At 41.4% G+C, this 22,111-nt stretch overlaps 1 protein-coding gene across 9 annotated transcripts in view; it reads right to left on the bottom strand.

Annotated features, from left to right (window-relative positions):
• PLAGL1 (PLAG1 like zinc finger 1) overlaps positions 1-22,111 on the bottom strand; it is a 44,457-nt gene that overhangs the window by 11,967 nt on the left and 10,379 nt on the right. For 5 of the 9 annotated variants that reach the window (XM_021540404.4, XM_085576670.1, XM_085576668.1 and 2 more), the window contains one exon: positions 15,043-15,085. The exons of 1 other annotated variant lie outside the window; for it this stretch is intronic. In XM_021540404.4, the coding sequence (XP_021396079.1) occupies positions 15,043-15,061 (19 nt within the window). In that variant the 5' untranslated portion in view covers positions 15,062-15,085. 3 more of the 9 variants (XM_085576673.1, XM_085576672.1, XM_085576666.1) reach the window with 3 other exon arrangements.

Here is a 22,111-nt window from a genome sequence, read left to right as displayed (position 1 = left end):
TGACATACTGCTTTCCAATTTAGTCTCTTCTAATTTTGTCATCTTGAGAACACATCTGGAATTACAAATGCTTTTCTTCACATGAGTGTTCTACATAAGGTAGTGAAAATATTATCTGCATATCAAACCTAAACAAGGAAGGTTTAAAATAACACCTCCTGCTTGTGAATTCTCTCCTGAGGAAATTGGTGGGTCTTGACCTCCAAAGATTTATACATATGCTTATTTGGAGGTGTCGCAAACTGTGCCTTTAGAGACTAGGATGGGAGCAAAAACAGACTTCATTGCGCGCCTAGTTGTAAAGATGCATATATTTGTACAGAAATGTGGACAAAGTTGTTAGCAATAACCTAGGTAAGGTTGGTCCCTTTTAACCTTACCCATTCTGTGACTATGAAATTCTGAAATTTGCAGAGATCCAAGGAATCCAAGAAAGACTTTGTGTCTGCTGCACAGACCATTCTCAGTAGAAGACAAGACTTTCAGGGTACCATGAGAAATTAGCATGATGAGTCCTACAGCCCCAGCTCAGTTGACAGTCATGAAGGGGCAGCCTCCTCATAGGCTGCTCTGCCTGTGGAAGTAAGGAAAAGGGCCACACTGCATCTCTCAGCTGTCGGTTCCCAATAATGACATCTGCAGGCTGTACACACAGACCATCCAGAGAACTCATTAAAGAGAAATACATGTCTGCAAACTGACTTTCCCCTGGCAAGATATTTTTGGTTCAGTGCAGCTCACTGGTTGCCAGGGAAACTCATACAGAGCAGTGACAAAACTGAGCAATGAGCCTTTCTAGCAGAAGGTCAGCTCAGCACTGGTGTCACACAGGGCGATGGGAAAAAGGGGACTTCTTGCACAAAACCTTTTTATAGACAGTAGAAACAGTGAGCCAACAGTGCTTTATGACTGAGTTAAAAAGAAAAGCTGATATTGGTCATCCATGACTACCTCGTTTTGTTTTCCTTCTGAAAACTCTGCTGAGCAAGTCTATTCAGTAAGTGACAATACAGAGCAGAGGAGGGGAGCCAGAACAGCCAGGAGAGCCCAAGGGAGCACTGCAGCAGAGACTGGGGCTGGAAAGGTGAGGCTTCATCACAGACAGGGGCTTGTAGCCAAGGAGCATAAAGGGCTCAGGAGATACTGCCTGGAGAGACATCAGAGATAGTCTTTGAAAAAGGACAGTAGCACCAGAAATGTCATATTCAGGGTATCTCAAAAAGATTTATGTCTGTAAACATAAGCAGCTGCTTGACTAAATCATGCACCTTGAGAGTCTAGTCCAAAATCTCCCCAGATAAGCCTAAAGTATTCCATTCCTACCTAGCTCTTTGGGCTCTCCATCAACTCCAGCTGAGGAAATAGATAGACTTGTGTGTTGGTCTGGCTGCAGGCATTACAATAGTAAGTATTTCTTAATAATTTGTGGACCATGGACGTTTTCTTCTTCCATGGCTCCCAGCCTGCACACCTGCACTGTGAATAGCTGAAAAATATTACTTATTTTTGCTAGTGCTACAGATAAAGAACATGCCCCCTACAGCCATCACTTAAAATGCACAAAAAGCCCAACAATATAGCTGCCAGGTAGATTTTTCATGTTATACATTTGTTTAGGTACCCAAAAGTCCTTTACAGACAGGCTGCAAGAAAATAAAAATATTTCCTTGGTGATTTAACTTAATTGTCTTTTAAATAAATTTACCCTTCCGAGTGCAACAAAATTATGAGAGCTTCCTGAGCTTGCTTGGAATAATAGTGACTTTGTCTCAAGTCAAACAGCTCCTGCTTGGAGAGTCATTGTATGCAAGCAGCCGAAACACGTTACCAAAAGCAAAATGGAGACAAAGAACTCCTGTTAGAGGAAGGATGTGTCTAATCATAAAGTACACGACCTTATCAATCCATGCCATACCTCTGTGATTCATCACTAGCAAGCTCCTGAGCAAACCGTCTAGCTGCCCCAAGGCAGAGCCCACCTCCAAGGCTCCAGGGTGGGCATCTCCCAGGAAGGCTGGAAAGGGAAAGCAGGGGAAAAGGGTATCCCTTGAATCAGCTTCCAAATTCTGCAGTAGTGCTCCATTAGCTAACCCTCCTTGGTCCTCCAGACCCAAGACAAAAGGTCTGAAATTATTTACACATGGGTAGTAGAGAGGCTCTCTTCTAAAATCAGGAACTGCTTTGCATCTAACTGGGAGTTGAGTAAGGGTCTCCAAGCTGAGCAGCCCCACAGACAGCTGCCAAGGCAGCACACCTCAGCAGCAGCACAAAGACATCAGCTAGCCCTTCACAAAACTACTGCAGAGCTGGAAGCGCTATTAAGCACCTTGCTAGCATGGCCTGGGATTCTGACCTGGCATAGCTGCCCAGCACCTTGAAATATGAGATTGGCTCAGTTGGTTAGAGCCTGGTGCTAACAACACCAAGGCTGTGGGTTCAGTCCCTGTACACTTAAGAATTTGACTTATCACATTTGTGGGTCCCTTCCAACAAAGAATATTCAGCAATTCTGTGAAATATCCAGAGCTGTCCAACACTAGTTCTAAGGTTTTCTATGTTTCATTATATGGATCATGAAGATAAGAATGACTTAAGTTATTAAATAACAGGCATACTAGAATTACATTCACTACACAATATTTCTGACCCCACACCAACATGTTAGCACCCTGACTGCAAATTTAGTGCATTCTAAAGATTGCCAGGTGTACCAGAAAAACAGGATTGGAGCACTGCAAATAGAATAATTTTAGGGGCTACTGAAGGAAACTGAGAACTTTGTAACTTCTTTCCCCAAAACTAACAGTGCAAAACTGTCAAGTTCACATTCTTCCTCAAAGATAATTACAGGCCAAGTCATGATCCTGTGTGTTTCAATACTACATTACAGATGCCACTGGCAAAGGAATGTGCATAGAGCCGCAGCACAGAGTTTGTAAAGCTCACACAGATTTTATGCCACTTTTTAACTTGGCTAATTAAGTGAAATATATATTTTTTTAACAACAGCTTCAGAACACTCTAACCTGTTCTGAAATAGGGTGCATCCAGCTATGGAAACAACATACACTTTGTCATCATAGCACTAGAAATGAAAAACACTTGGTCAGAAAAATCACTTTCTGCAAAGAAGATTTCTTCTGCTTTTTGCTAGGCACCTTAGTAACTCGATGCTTTTTAAGTTTCCTTTATCCCTTAAATTTTATATACACAAACAAAATTAATGGATTCGAGGTCACGTGCAAGCAGGCAAGAAAAAGTAAAACCACCACTATTCCTCTGCTTTGTTGTGATTTATATGAGTAGGCAACAAAAAGAAATAAACAAGATTTACAGGAGTTACAAGCTGTTAAAAACCAGATTGTGTCATTTACTACATCCTTAGAAAAACAATGCTGTATTGTCCCCTAGAGAGTACTTCTTCATTCTTCCTCTGTTCTTGCAATGATTCTGAAAAAATTCCAAATAATGCCTTTTTGTCTTTCTGTAGGTGAAACTGCCCAAATTAATAGATCTTGTAGCTGTTAAGATTTTTATTTTGCTGAGCCTCCCTGCAGCAGTGGGGCGGCAGGCACGCAGAAGAGCCCAGCCTTGGAGCAGGTGCAGGCTCTGACCAGGTTACGTGTGTGCAGCCACCACCTCAGTCGCAAGGACAAGGTGTTCACCCCTGCCAAGCACTGCTGGAGGGGCTAAGAGAAGGGTACATGTCCCTGACAGCCCCACACCTGAGTGCCTCTGCTCCACATCTCCCACATATTGGGAGGCATGGTTGACAGCAGCCAACCCCTGGCCTTCCCCTGCTCTTTGGGTCATCACAAAACTGAGACCCGCTGCCCGCAGGATGCACTCCCACCACACGAGCTGACTGGACACTGGAGGCTGTATTCCCAGGGAGGAGAACGGGCTGTGAGTGTGGCTCACCTGTACTGGCCTCACCATGCTGGTGCTTCACCCCAGTCCAGGTCTAGGTGAGAGTTCTCCTTGCTGCAGCCTACACAGCCTGACAGCCTCAGCTGCCAGCCTGCCTCGTCCTCCAGACAGCTCTGGGGCCAGCCACGCTGCACTGGGACAAGCTCCCACAGCCAACAGTAGCCAAGCTGGCACGGCACCTTGGGCAAGCTGGACTTGAGCACAGTCAACAAACTGGTTTCCAAAACAGCAGCACGGTTGGAGCCCTGTGCCACCCCCACAGGCACAAGCCCGGCCTCGGGGAGAGCTCATTAGTGTGGGCAAGGAGCCACGGGCTGCGGTCACACAGAGCCCTGCTGCACAGATAACGGGAGCTATACATAGCCATACTAGGAACTGCAATCACTGTCCTGATAGCTCACATGCCACCAGATCCTTAACCAGCCAGCAGCAGAACTTTGTTTTTTAAAACCAGTTTGCTAAAAACTAGATGTCTATCAGGACCTCCTCCCTGCGTTTTCTCCAACCCCTGCTTTCAAGTGAGACTTTACAGTACCTGAGAAGTTTCAGTGGCCCACAAGATGCAATTACGTCCCCTGTGAAGGCAGAAGTAAATAATTTCTTTTCAGTTGTCCACTTGGAGCAAATGCAGCCTGCGAGAAATGATCAGAGGCTGAGCAGACCTTGGCATTTACTGTGCTGTTTTGCAGCATTAGAATTAGCTCCCATGCGCAGAGGGAACAAAGATCAGTGTACACAGCAGTTGAAATCCTAGCCTAATTACAATCATAAGATTTGCATAGCAAACAACAGTAATTTATTCCAGAGTAAAACTGTAGCACTCCGTTAGCCTTGTTCAGCCTTCACAGAGGGGAACACTGCAAAATAACTTTCTGGATATTTTCTGAAATACATTTACACATGCCAGTCTTGATTCTTTTAGCCAAAGGTGCACGAGGATTTCCAGCCTGAGGTTTGTTCTGCAGCACTTTGTGCTGGAAAAGCTTGAAATCCTTGTTCTACAATTTATTTGGCAAAAAATTCAAATTACTCAATTAGCAAACAGTTAATCACAAGTTATTTTCCCATTGTTGTGGGCCACTGACACACATTTTCTCTGTAGAAAAGTTTATGAAAGAAGCCTTATAGGCTAAGTTTGATGTGCAAAATGAAGATTTTAACTGATTAATAATTGATTCTATTTATATTGAAGTAAAATAGAACTTGTCACAATTACCAGAATTCAGAATAATTTTATTCAAATCCCATTAACTTCTGATTTTTTATGCTAAATTGTCTGTAGATTGATCTTTACTTGTTAACTAGAAAAACTGATCCCTAGTCCAGCATCAAAATAGGTAAACATTTTCTCAATGCCTCCTTTTCATGTCTTTTCTATGTCATACACCAAAACCTTGTATTAGCAGAGACGTACAACTGCTCAGCTCTACATTGAAAAAAAGAAAAAATACATAAATCAAGAAACCCCACTACACGCTGACTTTGCAATCCTAAGCACTCACCTGGATAAAGACTGAAAACCTGCACTTCTGTGCATGACACTGTATTATTTGGGAAGCAGGTGCAGTGTTTTCCATAACCCTGCACCCAAAATAACACCAGCCTGACAAGGATGGGAAAAAAAAAAAAAAAAAAGAAGGCAGATTTACTCCTATGTACTTAAGAGGGACACTTTAGATTTTAAGCAGAGAGTTCCCCTGTTTGAGACGCATGGAAACCCTGAAGCCTTGCAGCCTCTACCTGGTGGCACCAGCACAGGAACTGTGGACATGCTGCTGGGGCAATATTGGCCCCTTACGAAGTCCTTGTGGTGCCATACCAAGGCTTTCTGGTGAGAGGACAGGAGCTCCTGAGGCACAGGTGAAGGGTGAGGAGGAGTCCTGGTCCTGCTCAGGCATTAGTGGCACCCTGCACGTAAATGCCTACTGCTCCTGGGGCCCCCTCCCTGGGAAGGAGAACAGTAGGTGGTTTGCAAACATCCCAGAAATCATTCTGAACATTAAACATGTTCATGGGAACATGACCTCACTCTACTAAAATGCAAAACTTTAAAAATGAGTTACTATATTTGGAGACAGAAACAGAGAAAGAGAACAGCAAACATGCTTTACTGCCACCCCACCCCATACATTCAGTCAGACCGGCAGGTCAAGCCAATTCCCTAAAATCCAGCACTGCAGGTAAACCTGGCTCTCAAGCACCCTGACCCAGCCACTGATTTGCTGTAACACCTTCCTTCACCTCACCTCCATCCTCCCTGTGCTTGTCTTTGTTTCCAAGAATAAAGATCTGGAAGGAGAGTACACCCTTGGGTTTTCAGCAATGGGAGATCATCTGTCAAAGCACCTGCTCCTTCCTCACAGCAGTATGATCCTGACCAGCTGTTCTTATGGAAGAATGCCTCTAGAAGGGTGGCTCAGGACTTATCTGACTCTGAAGAAGCCTAACACAAAGCATATGTGCATTTTTCTGACAGACACAAATTCCAATATGTAAATTCTTCCAAACTGCAGAACTATTTGTTATACACATACAAGATAACAAACACTATGATTCATTACTCGTTCCTTATAGGGAGTCATCATGACAATAATCAAGCTCATCTGGAACAGAAAGTCTTTCACCTGGTGGCCATGAAGTACTACAACAGGCATAGCCCAGAGGAATTTAAACAGCATTCTGTAAAAAATCAGTCTCACACCAATCCAAATGAGGCTTTCCACCGTGCTCATTCTGTCTAGCAAATCTGAGAAGCAAAACACTTAGAGAAATCTCAAGAAGCACAGCTGGGCTATGGAATTCAGCAGTTTCAGCATTTTCCCATGAAGGCTGTGCAGCAAAAGCACACCTGTGCTCTGCTGTATCTTACAAACTCCACAGAAAAAAGTTACCTTCACTGTCTGAACACCCAAAAAGGCAGTAACTTACACATCTTTTCTGCAAAACTAATGGAGAAAAAAGCCCCAACAAACCAAACAGGAGGGAAACTAAGTAGGTGCAAACTTCACTGCAGTCTGATCAACTAGTTTATCAAAATTCTTGGTATAAAAATGACCTGAGGTCAAAAAATCCATTGATTTTGAAAATTCATTGATTGAAAGCTAATTTTAAAAATAATCATTTTCTGGTTATTCTTGGGATAAAACTTACCTGTCACATTTCCAGTACACCACACAGGGTTTGGTTGTTATCAGAACCTATATACATAAATGAGCACAGTTCAAGTGAAGTCACCTCCCATAGTTTACATGTAATAGCTTCTAATCAGTGCAAAGAGACTTTTCTTTCTATTGAAAGCTGAGCACATTTCAAACAATCATATTGAAAAATGCAGTTGGATTTTCCAGGTTTGTTTTTTTTTTCCTTCTCTTCCTCCACTGTCTTGGCATGAAATCATTTAAAATCATACCCAGAAACAGGGAAGGAAGTTAACAGCAAATTCACAGAAACAACTACTACTTCTTATGAGAAAGAACCCGAGACAGCATAGCATAGTCCAATGAAATTCCCCGCAAAAAGCTGTCTGAGAGGGAAGCTGTCTCTGCCCACCTTCCCCAGCAGCCAGCAGCAGACCAACCTGGTGCAAGGCTCTGGCTCCTTGTCTGTGACACCTTCTGCTTGTCTTACATCTTCACTAGCACTGTCCAAACTGTGCTGCTTCTATACAACAGACAGCAAGAGTAAAATCCCCCTGTCACAGAAACACAGACAGCCACCAAGAGAGTCACATGCAAACTGCACACAGGCACCCTGTGGTTCCTGGACCACACGTTGGACCCCCTAATCTGCATCTCCCACATCACAAATTCTACCTACCATAGCAGAAGACTTTTATCTCAAGCACTTTCCTTTTGGAGAGATTTTTGGCAGGACAGTTGATTTATATTAGTGTGAGACATTTTAGTGGAAAATATGAATGCTGCTGTGGCAGTTCAACACAGACACCAGAATCTTCCATCTTTGTAATAGCAGAAAAAACCCCATATAATACATCTTCCTAAAGGCGCATATGTATAAATACACATGCATGCAGCCACATACACACCACATTAAGTGCATTAATACTGTCAGCAGTTTTATTGATGGCAGGTCAACACGGTTTCAATTCTGATAAAGGAAGTGCAGCAATTATAATGACTAAAGCTTAGTATCAATTAGTTGAAATATTTCCAATCCTTGCAACATTCCCTTAGAAGGGAACCTTAGATTGGGTCTCTTGCTCCTTCATTGAACTTGGATGTTACTGGCCACCAAATCCAAATGTTGTGTTGAAGAGACTGGTGGAAAACTTGGTGACAAAAGCTACCTCTCCTAAGGAAACCAGCCCAAATCAATCCTTCATTTTCCCTGGTGACTTTCAACATGGACTCATGGGAACTTTACCAAAGACACTAGCAGCTGGCATATATCTCCAACTGCATACTGGAAGAAAGAACCAGGCAGGCTGGCACACTTTGGAGCAGGTGACATGAGTTTACTGCAGAACGCAAAGAGGAAGCACGGCATGCAGAGCGAAGAGATACCGTACTCATCCTGTGGCTGCAGAACCTGATGTCTTTAGAGGCACATATAACAACATGAAGCAAGTACAGCTACTGGGAATCAAAGTGCAGTGTTTGCACCCCAGGACCCACTTCTGCAGGTATTACTCTGTGCACATGGGTCCACTGATGTGCAAGTAGCCACATTAGGAAAGAAAGAAGTCTGTGTGGAGAAGTGAATACATAGACACTTAGGACTGGTCAGGCTGGTCTCAGGCTGAGACCTTAGAGTCCTGAAAGAACACTCCAGACCATATTGCATTCAGTGGAAGCTATTAATAAAACTGGAAAATGAGTTAACTTCCTCAGTGAGCCATCCAAACTTCCTGCTGATATTCCCACTCACCCAAAAGGGAAAAAAGTTAGCTTTTTTTTATCAATCAACCCTAAAGTATATCTCTAAAATACAAAAATGAAGGAGTTGTCTTTTAAAAGCATTGACTTTTGTAAATGAAGGGTCATTAACAGCTTAGCAGAACAGCTTTAGTTCTTACTATGCATCCACTTTGTAATAGACAACTTCTGTTATTCCTTGCTTCATTTCCAACAGGAAAAGCATGTTTGATTCCCAGCCTCTCTGGGAACAAAATGGGCAGGAGACTCTCATCCTTAGCCTTTATGACCCTGTTAAATTATTCTCCTCTTTTAAGGCATGAAGTGATTTCCTTAAAAAAAAAACACATAGGCATTAGGAAGGTCTGCTGCTGAACAGACACAAAAATTTATTTCTGTGAAAAAATACATGTGCAAGTATCATATCTGTGTTTCCATTCATTCATTTTCTTTTTCCTGAGTTCCACCTTTTTTTTTTTTCCTACAAAAATATTATTATGGAAAACCATATGATAATTAGCTAATGTCTTGACTAATACTGTCATAAAGAAATTATGTCTACCTGCACTTCTTTAACAGTCTGATTAAAAAATGCTAATAAGATTGACAACAAATTAAACAGCAGTATAGTATGTTTTCCTCACAGTAACTATTCTCCTGAGGCATAATGACAGCCCTGTAAGACACAGAAATGCAAAGTACATTATTATAGATTATTATAAGAGAACAGCATGAGAGTTGCAAAAATTTGTGAGTTTAAAAAAATTGCAGATTTTTTCTATAGATTAAGCTCTCAACTCAGATTATAAAGTATCTCCATACAGCTCTATTTTTTCTGATGTCAGTAATCTTAGATTGAGATCAAATAAAATTCAAACACTTTTTATGGATTTCTGATTAATCTGTAGGTTTTTTTAATTACTTTCAAAAGTTACACACACATGCACACAAAAAAATTCGTACATTAATCTAAGAAGCAATCTTGCAATGGCAAGTTGCAAAGAATTTGTTCCTGTTTTCATACCATCCTAGCTTGAAGAACAAGATGAATAGATGGTAAAGGCATCACCTTGGGGGAAATGCACCATTCCTCAGATATGTATTTATATAACTCTGGTTATTTAACATGCATATTTACTTAAAGCTGTGTATGATTACATATCTCACCTTGTATTTGGTATATTTTACTCTGTTGGTTATAAATCAAATATTTTATACTTCTTCCACTTCAACACTGCCAATAGGTCAAAACAATTTCATCTTTAATAAAGATGTTAGAAGAGCCAAAGGAACAACTGTCCTGCCAGAATGTCCCTATGCACCTCCCTACTCACATCTGCCTAAGCACCTTCCAGTCCAGTAAGTTAAACATAACACACTTTGCCTTGTCTTATCGCCCGAGGAACAGGGAACAAGTGCCACCTTCTGTGTCACACATGAATCACCCACTTTCTTCCCCATTACACCAACTAAAAAAGCCCCGATCAACTGAGCTTTCCGCAACTGCGATTCTTTTCTATTTGCACCTTTACAAGTACCCAGGAGCCCTCACTGGTCAATGTTTTCATAACACATCTAGATTACAGCACTAAAACGACTTACAAATATAGCTCCTGTCCAACTTAAATGTTAACTTTATATTAGCTTTAGCTTTACATTTTAATGGCTTCCAATTCCTATATGTATAAATACACTTAAGTGAGGTCAAAAAACAGTCTTGATACATTTGGATAACAATAATGACAACAGAGCCCACAAACTTTGATATCTACCTGCTTGAGTTCAGTGTTTTCACATCTTAGTCAAAATTACATATGCATTTGCTTTTTTTTGCTTCTTCTCTCTGAAAACCTTGGAAACTTAACAGCAGAAGCTACAAGCAAACACGTTGATGCTCTACAGTTAAGAAATGTATTTTCATTTTAAGGATCACAAAGTAATCTAAAGAAAGCATGTTTGCATATGGAGCCCAAATTCTTCCAAGAAAAACAAATAAGTTATCTGCTGGGAAAAGCACAAAATGCAACAAAACTGTAAGATTACTAGCTCAAAATCACTCAAAGAAAAAATGCCAGACTGAGGGAACAGAAACTATTCAAAAAAACCATGAAACTTCCCAAGCACTTCTCTCAAAATGAGGGGACTCCTTGAGAGTTTTCAAACTACTGCACCCATGCACAGACACTTTTAATGGGATTTGCAACAAAAACACAGCAATTCCTACTGCCATGTAAGAATAAGGCTGCATGGTGGCAATTACTGTGTTCTCAGCTTGCCCTTACACTTAACATAACAAAGGAAGAAATTACATTACTTAACATTTTTCCTGCTATCGTAAGTGAGCCACACCTGAAAGTTGTAGCTGCACCAGCTCAGAAATATTTTCCTTCAGTCACCACAGAAACTAATGTAAAAACTCCAGCAATTTGTTCTCCTGTTTTCAGTAGAAAATTTACATATGAATTACACACCAAATGCCCTTGGTCTAATAAACTGTTCTGGACTCGCACAATGAAAATACTGCTTTTTCCTTATCATCCTTCTCTTGCTATTCTTTTCTGTCTTTACAAAATACCATGTACACCTAAAGCCAGCAGCAAGCATTGTGGTGAGTCTACCTCTTGCCTGAAGTCCATGAATGGAGACAGAGGTTTGGAAACTTATCCTCACATTTCAAAGGATTTTGAGATTCTCAGATTTTCTGCCAGACAGGCCCTCTTGTTAGTCACTGCCTTGTGTATAAGTATTGACACAGCAGTCTGTACCAGTTAAGAAATCATCTGATGCAACTCAGCTGATTTTCAAACATATAAAAAAATTGCCTATCATAGATTACATGAATGATTGAGGTTCAGGACTTGACTGGAAGACCTGAATACTGTTTTTCTATTACTTTTCATATTCATTAATCACCATTAGATAAAGAACAAACGAATTCACACAGAGGCTAGAAACAGCACAAGAGTTACTTAGGTATTTCCCATTACAGAATACAACTCAAACATTGGTTTTGCACTCAAGAACAGAACTGCAAACATTTCATGATTGCGCTTCATATGGGAAATCAAAACAAACCTTACCTCATTTTAAATGGCAAATTTTGTAAAAAGTCAGGCTATGCTAGTACAGGGCGTAAGGAACCATATCATCCTCCTTCGGCAGACTTTTCCAAATGCCCCTGTATTCAACTAAGTCTAACTCCTCTCTGTTTTGTTTCCCCAGGAGGACCCATTCAGGACCATGTGCTCCTTTTCAGCTGTCAATAAACAGAAGCAGTGAATTCCCCAGCGCTTCACAAAGCTAGTTAGGCATAACCATTCATTTCTTCAGGAAAACAGGGCATTGATTTCAGCAAATTCCCAGGGAGCAGCTACAACAAAGAGATCAAAGACCCACCTCCTTTCCTGCCTGGCTTTGGCCGGCTGGGCTGAGAGGAGCAGCAACAGGTTTCCCGAAGAGTGGGCTCTATCCCCACCGACCACTGCACGCTCCATTCACGCCCATCGCCTTCCTAGATTCCTGGGACAGCCCCCGGTACTAACCGTGACAAACCCCTACATTCAGGCAGCATAATATACTGCACACTAGTTCATCCAAGGATAAAAAGAAAAACAAGCTCCAAGGGAATTCTGCTGCTTCCCCGATCAGCCGAACCTCAGTAGCTGACAGGCTTTTCATAAATGTCTTTTTTTTTCTTAGCTTCTCCATATTAAACCAGAGAAATGTTTGCTACCTCAAATTCATTGTGCTGAAACTTCTCTGGAATGCTGGCTTTTCTGATTTATTTCCACAAGCTTGAAGACTTAGCTGCTGGAGTTTGAGGTCTAGCTGCAGCAGCCCTTGTATTGTGCAACCATGATATTTTCTTTGTGCAATTCGCCCTAGACTGCAGTGGGGTTTTTTCTAAGGAATTTAAGGGGTTTGTTCCAGTTTGGTTAGAATTTTTACTTTTTTTCATTATACATCTTGTCTTCATTACTGTAATCTGGAAAAAGATTTTTAATGCTAAAATTTGACCTTGTACTGAACCAAGCATTAGCAAAAGACAATGTCATGGTCAAGCTTAAGGACTGGTGGTTAGGCTACACATTTACTGCTAAACAGTAAGAGCCAGAGACATCGTGCTGAGACCACCTGGAAGCAGCTCCACAAGTCTAAATGCTCCTCATCTCCATCTTTTTTCCCTAACAAACAGTTTGGTTATATCTAAATTCCTTAAGTGGAACACAGTGTGGTAGATATTATCCCTCACACACACCCTAGTGTTTGTTGCTTGTTAGTATATGCTTGTACTGAGCTCACAGGCAGGCTCTGAAATATTTATTTATATACCGACAGACATAAAGATCTGAAGTAAATTCACATTTGTACAGATTTGCTATGTCATTCTTTAGCATTTTCCTGTGCACTGATGTTTTTCCAAGGCACTCCCCAGCTGTCACAAACACCCACCAGCTGGAACCTGGAGAGCCCCCTCAGCACTGGCACCGCCTCCGGGCCACTGACACGTCTCCAAGGGAGAAGACCAATGTCTATCCCACTAACATGAGAAAGTATCACAGCACCTGGCATAGCAGAGGCAGTACAATACTGAGAAGACCAGGGACAGCTGGTAGGGATGACAGCTCACTGCACAGAAGACAGCTGAGAACACAAGGAAATACAGAACTGCGGAATTACTGAAGTTGCAGGAGACCTGTAGTGATCAACTAGCTGACTCTTGCTGAATGCAGGCCCTTTAATAGCATTACCTAGAGCCTTGTCAAACCATATCTCTAATACTTCCAGTGAGGGCAACTCCACCACTTCCCTGGGCAGCCTATTCCAATGTTTGATTGATCCCTCATTGAAAATGCCCCTTACATCCACAAACACCTCCCCTAAAGCAACTTGTGGCCATTGCCTCCTGTCCTGTCACACTGCATGCCTGGGGAAAGGCTGCTTCCAACTCCTTTTCCGTAACCATCATTTTTTGTACTGAAAAGACCATAGCTAGACCCTCTTGATCCTTCTCTTCTTCGAGCAGAACATACCCAACTCCTTCAGCCTCTACTCAGGTGACAACTTCTAGCTCCCTGATCATTAGGGGAAACATGAGAAAGGCACTGTTGCTGAGCTGAAAAAAAAGAAAAATTAAACTGCCAGCTCATAAAACTGCTAAAACAGACAAACATCTGAGTACAGCTCAGGAGTCTTGACCATGACCTCTATGCAGTCACCCTGCCCTCTGCTTTCTTTAATATTTCACTCCTGATAATAGTTTTGCCTGTTGAATACAATACAGTCAGGCATATAACATTCCTTATTTTAGAGTTCTCTCTGTATCTAAATGCATTTAAGCATGCCCTGAAATTGCCATTTCAGAGAAGAAATTTTAAAAATGCATTTTAACAAATAACTTGATCTCCACATATAATTGCTATCTTCCATTAAGCCACTGATGGTATTAACTGATTGCAGTTATCAATGATAAAAACCCCAATCCTGTTTTCCTTATTCCTCTAAGGAAGTACTGAAGAATGATAAAATGTATGTCTGAAATTTCCCTCTCTTATATTGCACAGTGTGCAGCTGGGCAGCCCTTGGAAGCAATGATAAAAAACAAAGGCAGCTGAGACACTGGAGGGACTCCAAAAGAAAACATGTAGATCAGATCAATAAGCAGAAAAAAAATGTGCTTAATGCTTCAGATAACTTAAGCTGGAGTGAGAGAGTGCAAGTATCTGGAAAATGTGAGCAACAACCTTTTGTGGTAGTTATGACAGCAAAACATAAGGATGTAGCACTTCTCTGTTAAGAAGAAGGATAAATAATAGTGATAAGGCAGGAGATTTGGATGTGACTGGGATAATGATGCCTTGGAAGCACAGGAGTTAAATTCACAAAATTATTAAAAAAACCCGAGCACATCACCCTGTAGTAATCTGGGATGGTATTTGTGCCAAAGATAGATAAAACATTTTAGACAGAATTGCAATTTTGAATCTCAATGAACCAGTCTGTTCTTATACTTGGGCCAGATTTTTACAATTGTACTCACATTAAGTCATGCTTTACTCCAAGAATAATCCCGTTGATTATAATGGCAATATTGTTTCACAGATGTCCCAGAGGAAACACAAATGTAAAAGCAGACTTTATACTTCAGATAAAAGACATCAATCATGAGTACATCTGGGAATCCGATAAAAACATATGGTACAAAAAAATCACTGTGGGATGATGGAAATGTACTTACAGAGCAGGTCTGTGGACATGTTTACAGATGAGGCAAAGGAAACCTACACAAAATAAATGAAAAAAAGAATTATCAGTTTTCTGAACTAGGACTATTTATGTTTATATCTCATGCTAATAAACATATGCATAGTCTTTTAGTTCTTTAGGAAATAAGGATAAAACATCTACAGAAATCTGAAAAAGGAAGACTTCAGTTTGTAGGGAAAAGAAAAACTGATTCCACTTCATTTCACAGACAATGTAAACTGACAATATTGTCAGTTTATTGTCATTTTTATTGTTATTACTGTCATTAATATTAACAATATTAATAAAATGCATTTTAATTAAGACCAGTTCACTGTATTCCGCATCTTCATTAACTTTCATTATTATGTATTTTCCAGGTATCAATTACAACAGAATTTTCAAGCATCATGTATTTTACCCTATTGCATGCTGTCCTGTGCTTAAGCCTGCTGATATTTCTAACAGTCCTAACCCTTGCAGAGTCAGAAAGAATATTAATTAAATATAGGGCAAGACATGTTATCTGGTCTCTTGAAGGACTTCTGGAGACTTTTGGTTTTCTGCTGAATTCATTCATCTTGTTCCCTTCCCATTCAACTGCTGGTTTTTGACCTAAATTTTACTATAAGCATATAGGAGTAGAATCTGAGTTTTCTGTAGCTGTCTTAGCAGTCCCCAACACACGGGTATCCCAATGACTGAATAAGGCTACGTGGAGCTACAGAAATAATAATGTGTGTACTAGTATGAGGGCACAAAAACAACAGTACAAATCACATCAGTGTATGCCATTTTATGCTGTGCATAAATCAGGCAGTGTTTAAATGGGTGTGTGTGTATGAATTAGGGTGAATGAAAGATGTTCAGTAAGGCCAAGTGCTGGGTCCTGCCCTTGGGTCACAACAGCCCCATGCAGGGCTACAGGCTGGGGAAGAGTGGCTGGAAAGTGGCCCAGGAAAAAAGGACCTGGGGGTGCTGGTCAACAGCAGCTGAGCATGGGCCAGCTGTGCCCAGGTGGCCAAGAAGGCCAATGGCATCCTGGCCTGGATCAGCAATGGTGTGGCCAGCAGGACCAGGGCGGGGATTGTCCCCCTGTTCTCAGCACTGGTGAGGCTGTGCCTCGAATCCTGGGATCAGTTCTGGGCCCCTCACTACAGGGAGGATATTGAGGGGCTGGAGGGAGTTCAGGGCAACAGAGCTGGGGAACGTCTGGAGCACAAAGCTTATGTGGAGCGGCTGAGGGAACTGGCTTTATTTAGCCTGGAGAAAAAGAATCTCAGGGGGACCTTATGACTCTCTAAAACACCTGAAAGGAGGCTGTAGCCAGATGGGATGAGTCTCTTCTCCCAAGTAACAAGGGACAGGACAAGAGGAAATGGCCTCAAGGACAGGAGGAAATGGCCTCAAGATGTGCCAGGAGAGGTTTAGGCTGGAAATTACAAAAAAAGTCTTCATCAAAAGAGTTGTCAAGCACTGGAATGGGCTGCCATGGGAAGCGCCACCATTCCTGTGGATATTTTAAAAATATGTAGATATGGTGCTTAGAGTGATGGCAGTGCTGGATTAATTGTTGGACCGATGATCTGAAGGTTCTTTTCCAACCTAAATTATTCTATGATTCTGTGAAAACTTGGCTCTGATGAAGACAACAGTATTTTGTTGCTGACTGAAATGGGTAAAAAAAAAAAATCTTCATTTTTAAAAGTAGAATTATTGTTAGTAAGATTCTTCCAAATTAATTGGGGCTGGTTGCAAGAACTGAGTTGTGCTGAGAGAAAAGTAAAGGGCCCACATGGTAGAGGGACATCAGCGAGTCCTCTTTCCAGAAAAAACAGGCATGCTGACAGCAGGCTTCCTAAGCAGCAAGTGTCCTAGTCTGGTTTCCATCAGCCAGAAAACACTTTATTTCTGAAAAAAATCTGCTCTGCAGTTTGATGATATTCTGACTGAGAGCAAGACTCTTGTCTGTAGTGTTAATTTCTAAAAATATAGCCCTTGCAGAGGGAACAGTGGACTTTAATGGCATCCATATGTGACTGCACCAGCCTTTGTCATCCCCAGAAACAGCAAGCTACATGTTATCATTGTCAAAGCAGTGCCATCAACTCATTTCACCCACTGAATAACTAGATTCATCATAAAATATTTAATTGTCTTGGCATTCAATCTGCAGGGCAATTACCTGCTAAACCACCACAACACAGGTTCTTCCCTCGCATATGGTTTGAGTCATTAGTATACCTTCGTTGTCACACATCTGGTCTGCAGCACTGTCCTGTCATGAGGAAGTGCAGCCTCAGCCCATGCCCTCTCTGGCCCCCACATATCCTCCCATCCAGCCTTGTTACAGTGACACTGTGGTCCATGAACATCCCAATTAAGTTTTGGTTGAGTTGTTCTATGATGTCATTTTGGAGGTAAATCACCAAAGTGTTTTTCTCCTCAGGCCACTGATGCCTGAGAATTTTTTCCCCCTGTACAATTCTATGATGAAACAGTGTTAGCAACAGCAACCCCAAGTGCCCAAGTCCAGCCCTTGGAAGGACACAGAAACTACAGACCAAGAGGGAGCACCTCCGTGAGAGCATCCCAGCCACTGCAACACAACCCACTCGCAGGACAGAAGAACAGAAGGCACAAGGAACCACACCGCCACAAGGAACTACTCCTTTTCCAACAGCTGGTTCAGACTTTATCCCTTACCAGCTGTTGGGGTGAGGAAAAGTACAAAAAAGCTTGACCTGTATTTGCAGGGGCAGGGGAGTTTAAGTAGAACTACAAGCTCCTTCAAAAGCCATGCCAGCTCTTACCTGCAGTTATCCTCAACAGGGACCCAGAACTGCCTGTCATCCTAGCTGCACAAAACTATATCATAAATCCCTCTCCTTCAAGGGTTTGAGGGCACTCCTTGTGCAGTGTATTTCCCCCTGACCAAGGGGGTTCCAACACATGCACAACTGGGGCAGCCACAGATACTGTGCCAAGCAGGCACAGTGCCTGACAGTTTCTGGCCACATCAGCTACTTGTCTGATCTAAACTCAGGTGACTGGCCATGAACCACACTAACCTTTACACAAAGGGTTGTAGGTATATTGGCCAAATTTGCTGTGCTGCCCACAGAGTCAAATTAAGTTGTTTGCAGTTGCTCTTAAGTATCCTCTTTTCTCATCAATGAATGGGCAGAAGAGGAAGAGAAACTGAGTGGGGGATATTTCCCATACATGAAAATTGCAGCCTAGAAGATGTGAGGCAAAGCCTAATGAGGTTTTTACAGGCTTTCAGGTATCAGGGAAATAACTTATTTATTTAGGTTGAGGAAGACTTGATGGGTTAAGTATAATAGATGGTTAACAGTCAAGAGATAGCAAAACAGTGATTACAGACACTTTGAATGATGAAAAGTTCAATGCTTTGTGGTGGTGGAAAGTGATTTGCACCCATTAGAGGAAGTAGGGATGGGTTCTGCACTGCCTAGGAGAACATATCACAGTGTATTTTGTATTTTCAGGATTTTAGGAATTGGGTTCTTTTCAGCTGCTCCACGATTGCCAAAAATTCAGAGGCTATGCATTTTATGTTTTATAAGTGATTTTAGTGGGCACACTGTGGGCATGTATGACTCAGAATAGATACATATGATGGTGGTCCTGTCTCAGGGGACTGTCCTGAGATGTCCAGAGTCCACAGTGGCAAAGGCAATGCCTGTTACCTGCTCTGTTCTGGTGCAGAAGACATTGAAGTAATGAAAACAGGCAGCAGTTTCCAAGTATGGAACCAAGTATAGTTCATGAGGAGGACCTACAATGAGGATCAAAGTCACTGCTACATCAGAGGAAAGGTCACTTCCACAAGAAAATGCACAGCAAGGAGAACCAGACTGCACAGGACCTATGGGGCTGTTCATGGTGCACGAGACATCCGTGAAGGCCAGCAATGGCCTTGATAACTTCCCTGCTTACAGCGGTTCAAACTGGAAGGCAGCAAGAAGGGCAGCAAAGACTCCACTTCCTACAGCTGCTGCAGGTCACTGCAGAGTTCTAGGAGGATGACAAGGTTTTACCAAAAAGCACTTGTTTCCCTGGCCTTGAAGCTCATCTTTACCAGAGACAACAAACTCCATGGCAAGGGAAGCCAGGAAACTGCTGTATGAGGGACCTTTGCAATGTCTGCAATGTAAGACTGCAACTTGCTGTTTGAGACAGCTGCCCCGCATGTAACACCCAAGGATTCTCATGTGGGTTCATGTGACAGAGCTCTTTCACTGACCTCTTTCAGAAGAGGTACATCCATCTTCCCTGGCATCATACCACAGAAAGCTAAGGGAAAAGCAGGCCCAGATATGGGAAGAGACATAAGGGGCAGCAACAGGAAAAGCTTTCACACTGTGGGTGATACCCTTGTGCTTGCAACACGATGCCATCTGTAGATAACAAGAGAACACACTGCCTGCAAATGAGACCTATGCCATGCCGAGACAAAGACCCGGATCAGAGCCTCTGAATTATGAACCCACTGTGAGTTGAAACATGTCTGTTCTGAACCAGTCAGCTTCTGCCCCCACCAAGTCCTCAGAGGTTATTACAGAATTCCTTACATTGCTTTTCACATAAAAACAATGTCCAAAACCAATGACAACTGTCAAACACAGGCACACTCTTGTAGTGATCTGGTGTTATACAGCCCTCAAATGCACCTCAGTTTCATGCTGCCCACCAAAGAGGCACGTTAGTTAACCAGTCATCAAAAGACTAATCTCACTGTGTGAAGTCATCTGTCCACCTTACTCATATAGCTGAAAAGGGACACTGCTATTCCTTGGACACTCAGAAGAACGCCCAGTACAATTCAATTATACTCACAAGAGCCTTATGTAAGCGACATTGTCATCTAAGTACCTTTTATCATATTTTAACTAAGTAAAGGTAAAACACAAGTAAATGTATTTTTTCAAGACATCTATGGTAAGTAATAGAGCTGCAGATGTCTAAAATACACAAGCAAAGATGTGACAGGAAAACCACACTTAACCTACTTACACTGAGATTAAATCAGGAAGGACTCTCTTTCCACCACCACAGAAATCAGTTGCTGGGGTTTAACTTTCAGCACACCTGATGACTCAGGTTGCAATCCCTCAGCAGACAACACCTTCAGGAGACAAGGAATCTATCACACAGAATTAGCATTCCACTAATGTCCCTACTTGTGTTCTTTTGGCTACTGCTAGTGCTTGTGCTGGGCTAACTGCTGACATAGTTTTTCTTCTCCCAAATTCATGAACAAGAAAGACAGTAATAATGATGTAGAAATTACTTAAGATTAACAGAGTACTAACATGAAAAAATTAATATGCACAGCTAAAATCTTCATCTAAAGAAAAGCACGCAAATTTTCTAAAGTTTGTGTTAGTCCCACATGTACCTCCATGTAAGAATTTAGTGCATGCTAAGTACAACCCCTCAAATGTATGATTTGTTTGATCTAACTGATCAAGAGTGATATTCTGTGCATTTTTAATCTATCATATGTAGAGTCCCTTGCTAGCAAAATAGATGAAATTATAAATTACTTTATTTATAATATAAAATAGCATAAGTTGTACTTTTACAATTACTTGGGGTTTTTTCAAGTCATGGTATTATTTTATAATTACAAAAGAGAAAAACTGTTTTGCCATCATCTTTTTCTTTATGTACAGGATTCTGCACCTTTCCCTTGATTATGCAAAAAGGCTTGTGCAGTACAACACATTAAAGCTTGTGTCCACAATCCAGAAATTTGTCTCACTAATATTGCAGAAGGTCCCTAAGTAAGTCTGATTTGTGAATGTAAAAAAATAAGGAAAACCCAATATTATAAATGCAATGTCTTTCTCTTTTACAAAGGACTATGCAGAGGTAAAAGAACTGCATAAAATCATAAGGCAGATTGTGAGTGGACAAAAGTCATGCCCCCAAGGATGTTTTCTCTAATGTATTTACTAAGGATATTTTGTACACCTTCAGAATAATGTTTTAAATTGCGTTTACAGACACACAGACACTATAGAAATACATAAGCTGGTCCTGCTCCAGAAGGAAACTTTATAATTATATATACATCTCCACAGATTAATGCAGTAGGATACTAGCAACTAAGAGCCCTGTCAGTTCCCAGTGATTTCAAGAGTCTTCTATTGAAAATTATTGGATCCCTTCCCTAATATTTCAGCAAAGCCATACCGAGCATTAAATTTGGATACATAAAAACCTCCTGCCTTAGCATTCCCTCCACCAGCCAATCAATATTCTAACCTGGTTATGATCACCTCCACGTGTATCATCAGCAAATATGGCCAACACATATGCACCTAAATCTATCCAAGTCTGTTTTCATTTTAGAGCAAAAAAAACCCAATTTTCTTCAGAAGTAAATACATCTTGTATCCTGTGCCCTGATACCACAAACACAAAGATGAACAAATCTCATTCCATGTTTCAAAGTAAACTTCCTGTTCTGAAATATGGCACTGTCTCTTACCATATTTTCCAAGCCTGTATCACTTGACACTGATCTATTTTGGTCAGCAAAAGACCTACGACAAACAAGGCACCAAACACAAGTCTTTGCCCATCTCCAGTGCCCCGATAACAAGAAAAGCTATTATATAGATTTTTTAAAAAAGAGATAGTAATGAAAGGGAGACAAACTCCTAGGAAAAGATACCAAATGGCATCTCATGCCAGCCTGCCTTACTGAGGCTGCTCTTGTTTTTTGGCTTTGCAAAGCACTCAGAATTTTGACTTCGATCCAGCAAAGCAATTCTGCATTTCCCATGTTTTCCCACCACTGACTTGCAGGGAACTATTTGTACACATGAAGACAAACCTACACTTCATATTTTGCTGGGTCAGTATCAAGGCACCAATCATCTTCCTGGATCCTTATTTTCCTATGAGAATTGGATAAAATGAGCTAAAAAAATAAATCTTGTAAGTGTGAGCTTTAGAAAGCCTCAAGACCCAGGAACATTCCTAAAATAATTTGCATTCCACAGCAGCAGGGCAAAACCATTTCC

This window comes from Lonchura striata, chromosome 3 (assembly GCF_050655825.1).
Source record: "Lonchura striata isolate lonStrDom1 chromosome 3, ASM5065582v1, whole genome shotgun sequence".
Lineage (NCBI taxonomy): Eukaryota > Metazoa > Chordata > Aves > Passeriformes > Estrildidae > Lonchura > Lonchura striata.
This window is presented reverse-complemented; position numbering and strand designations above follow the sequence as displayed.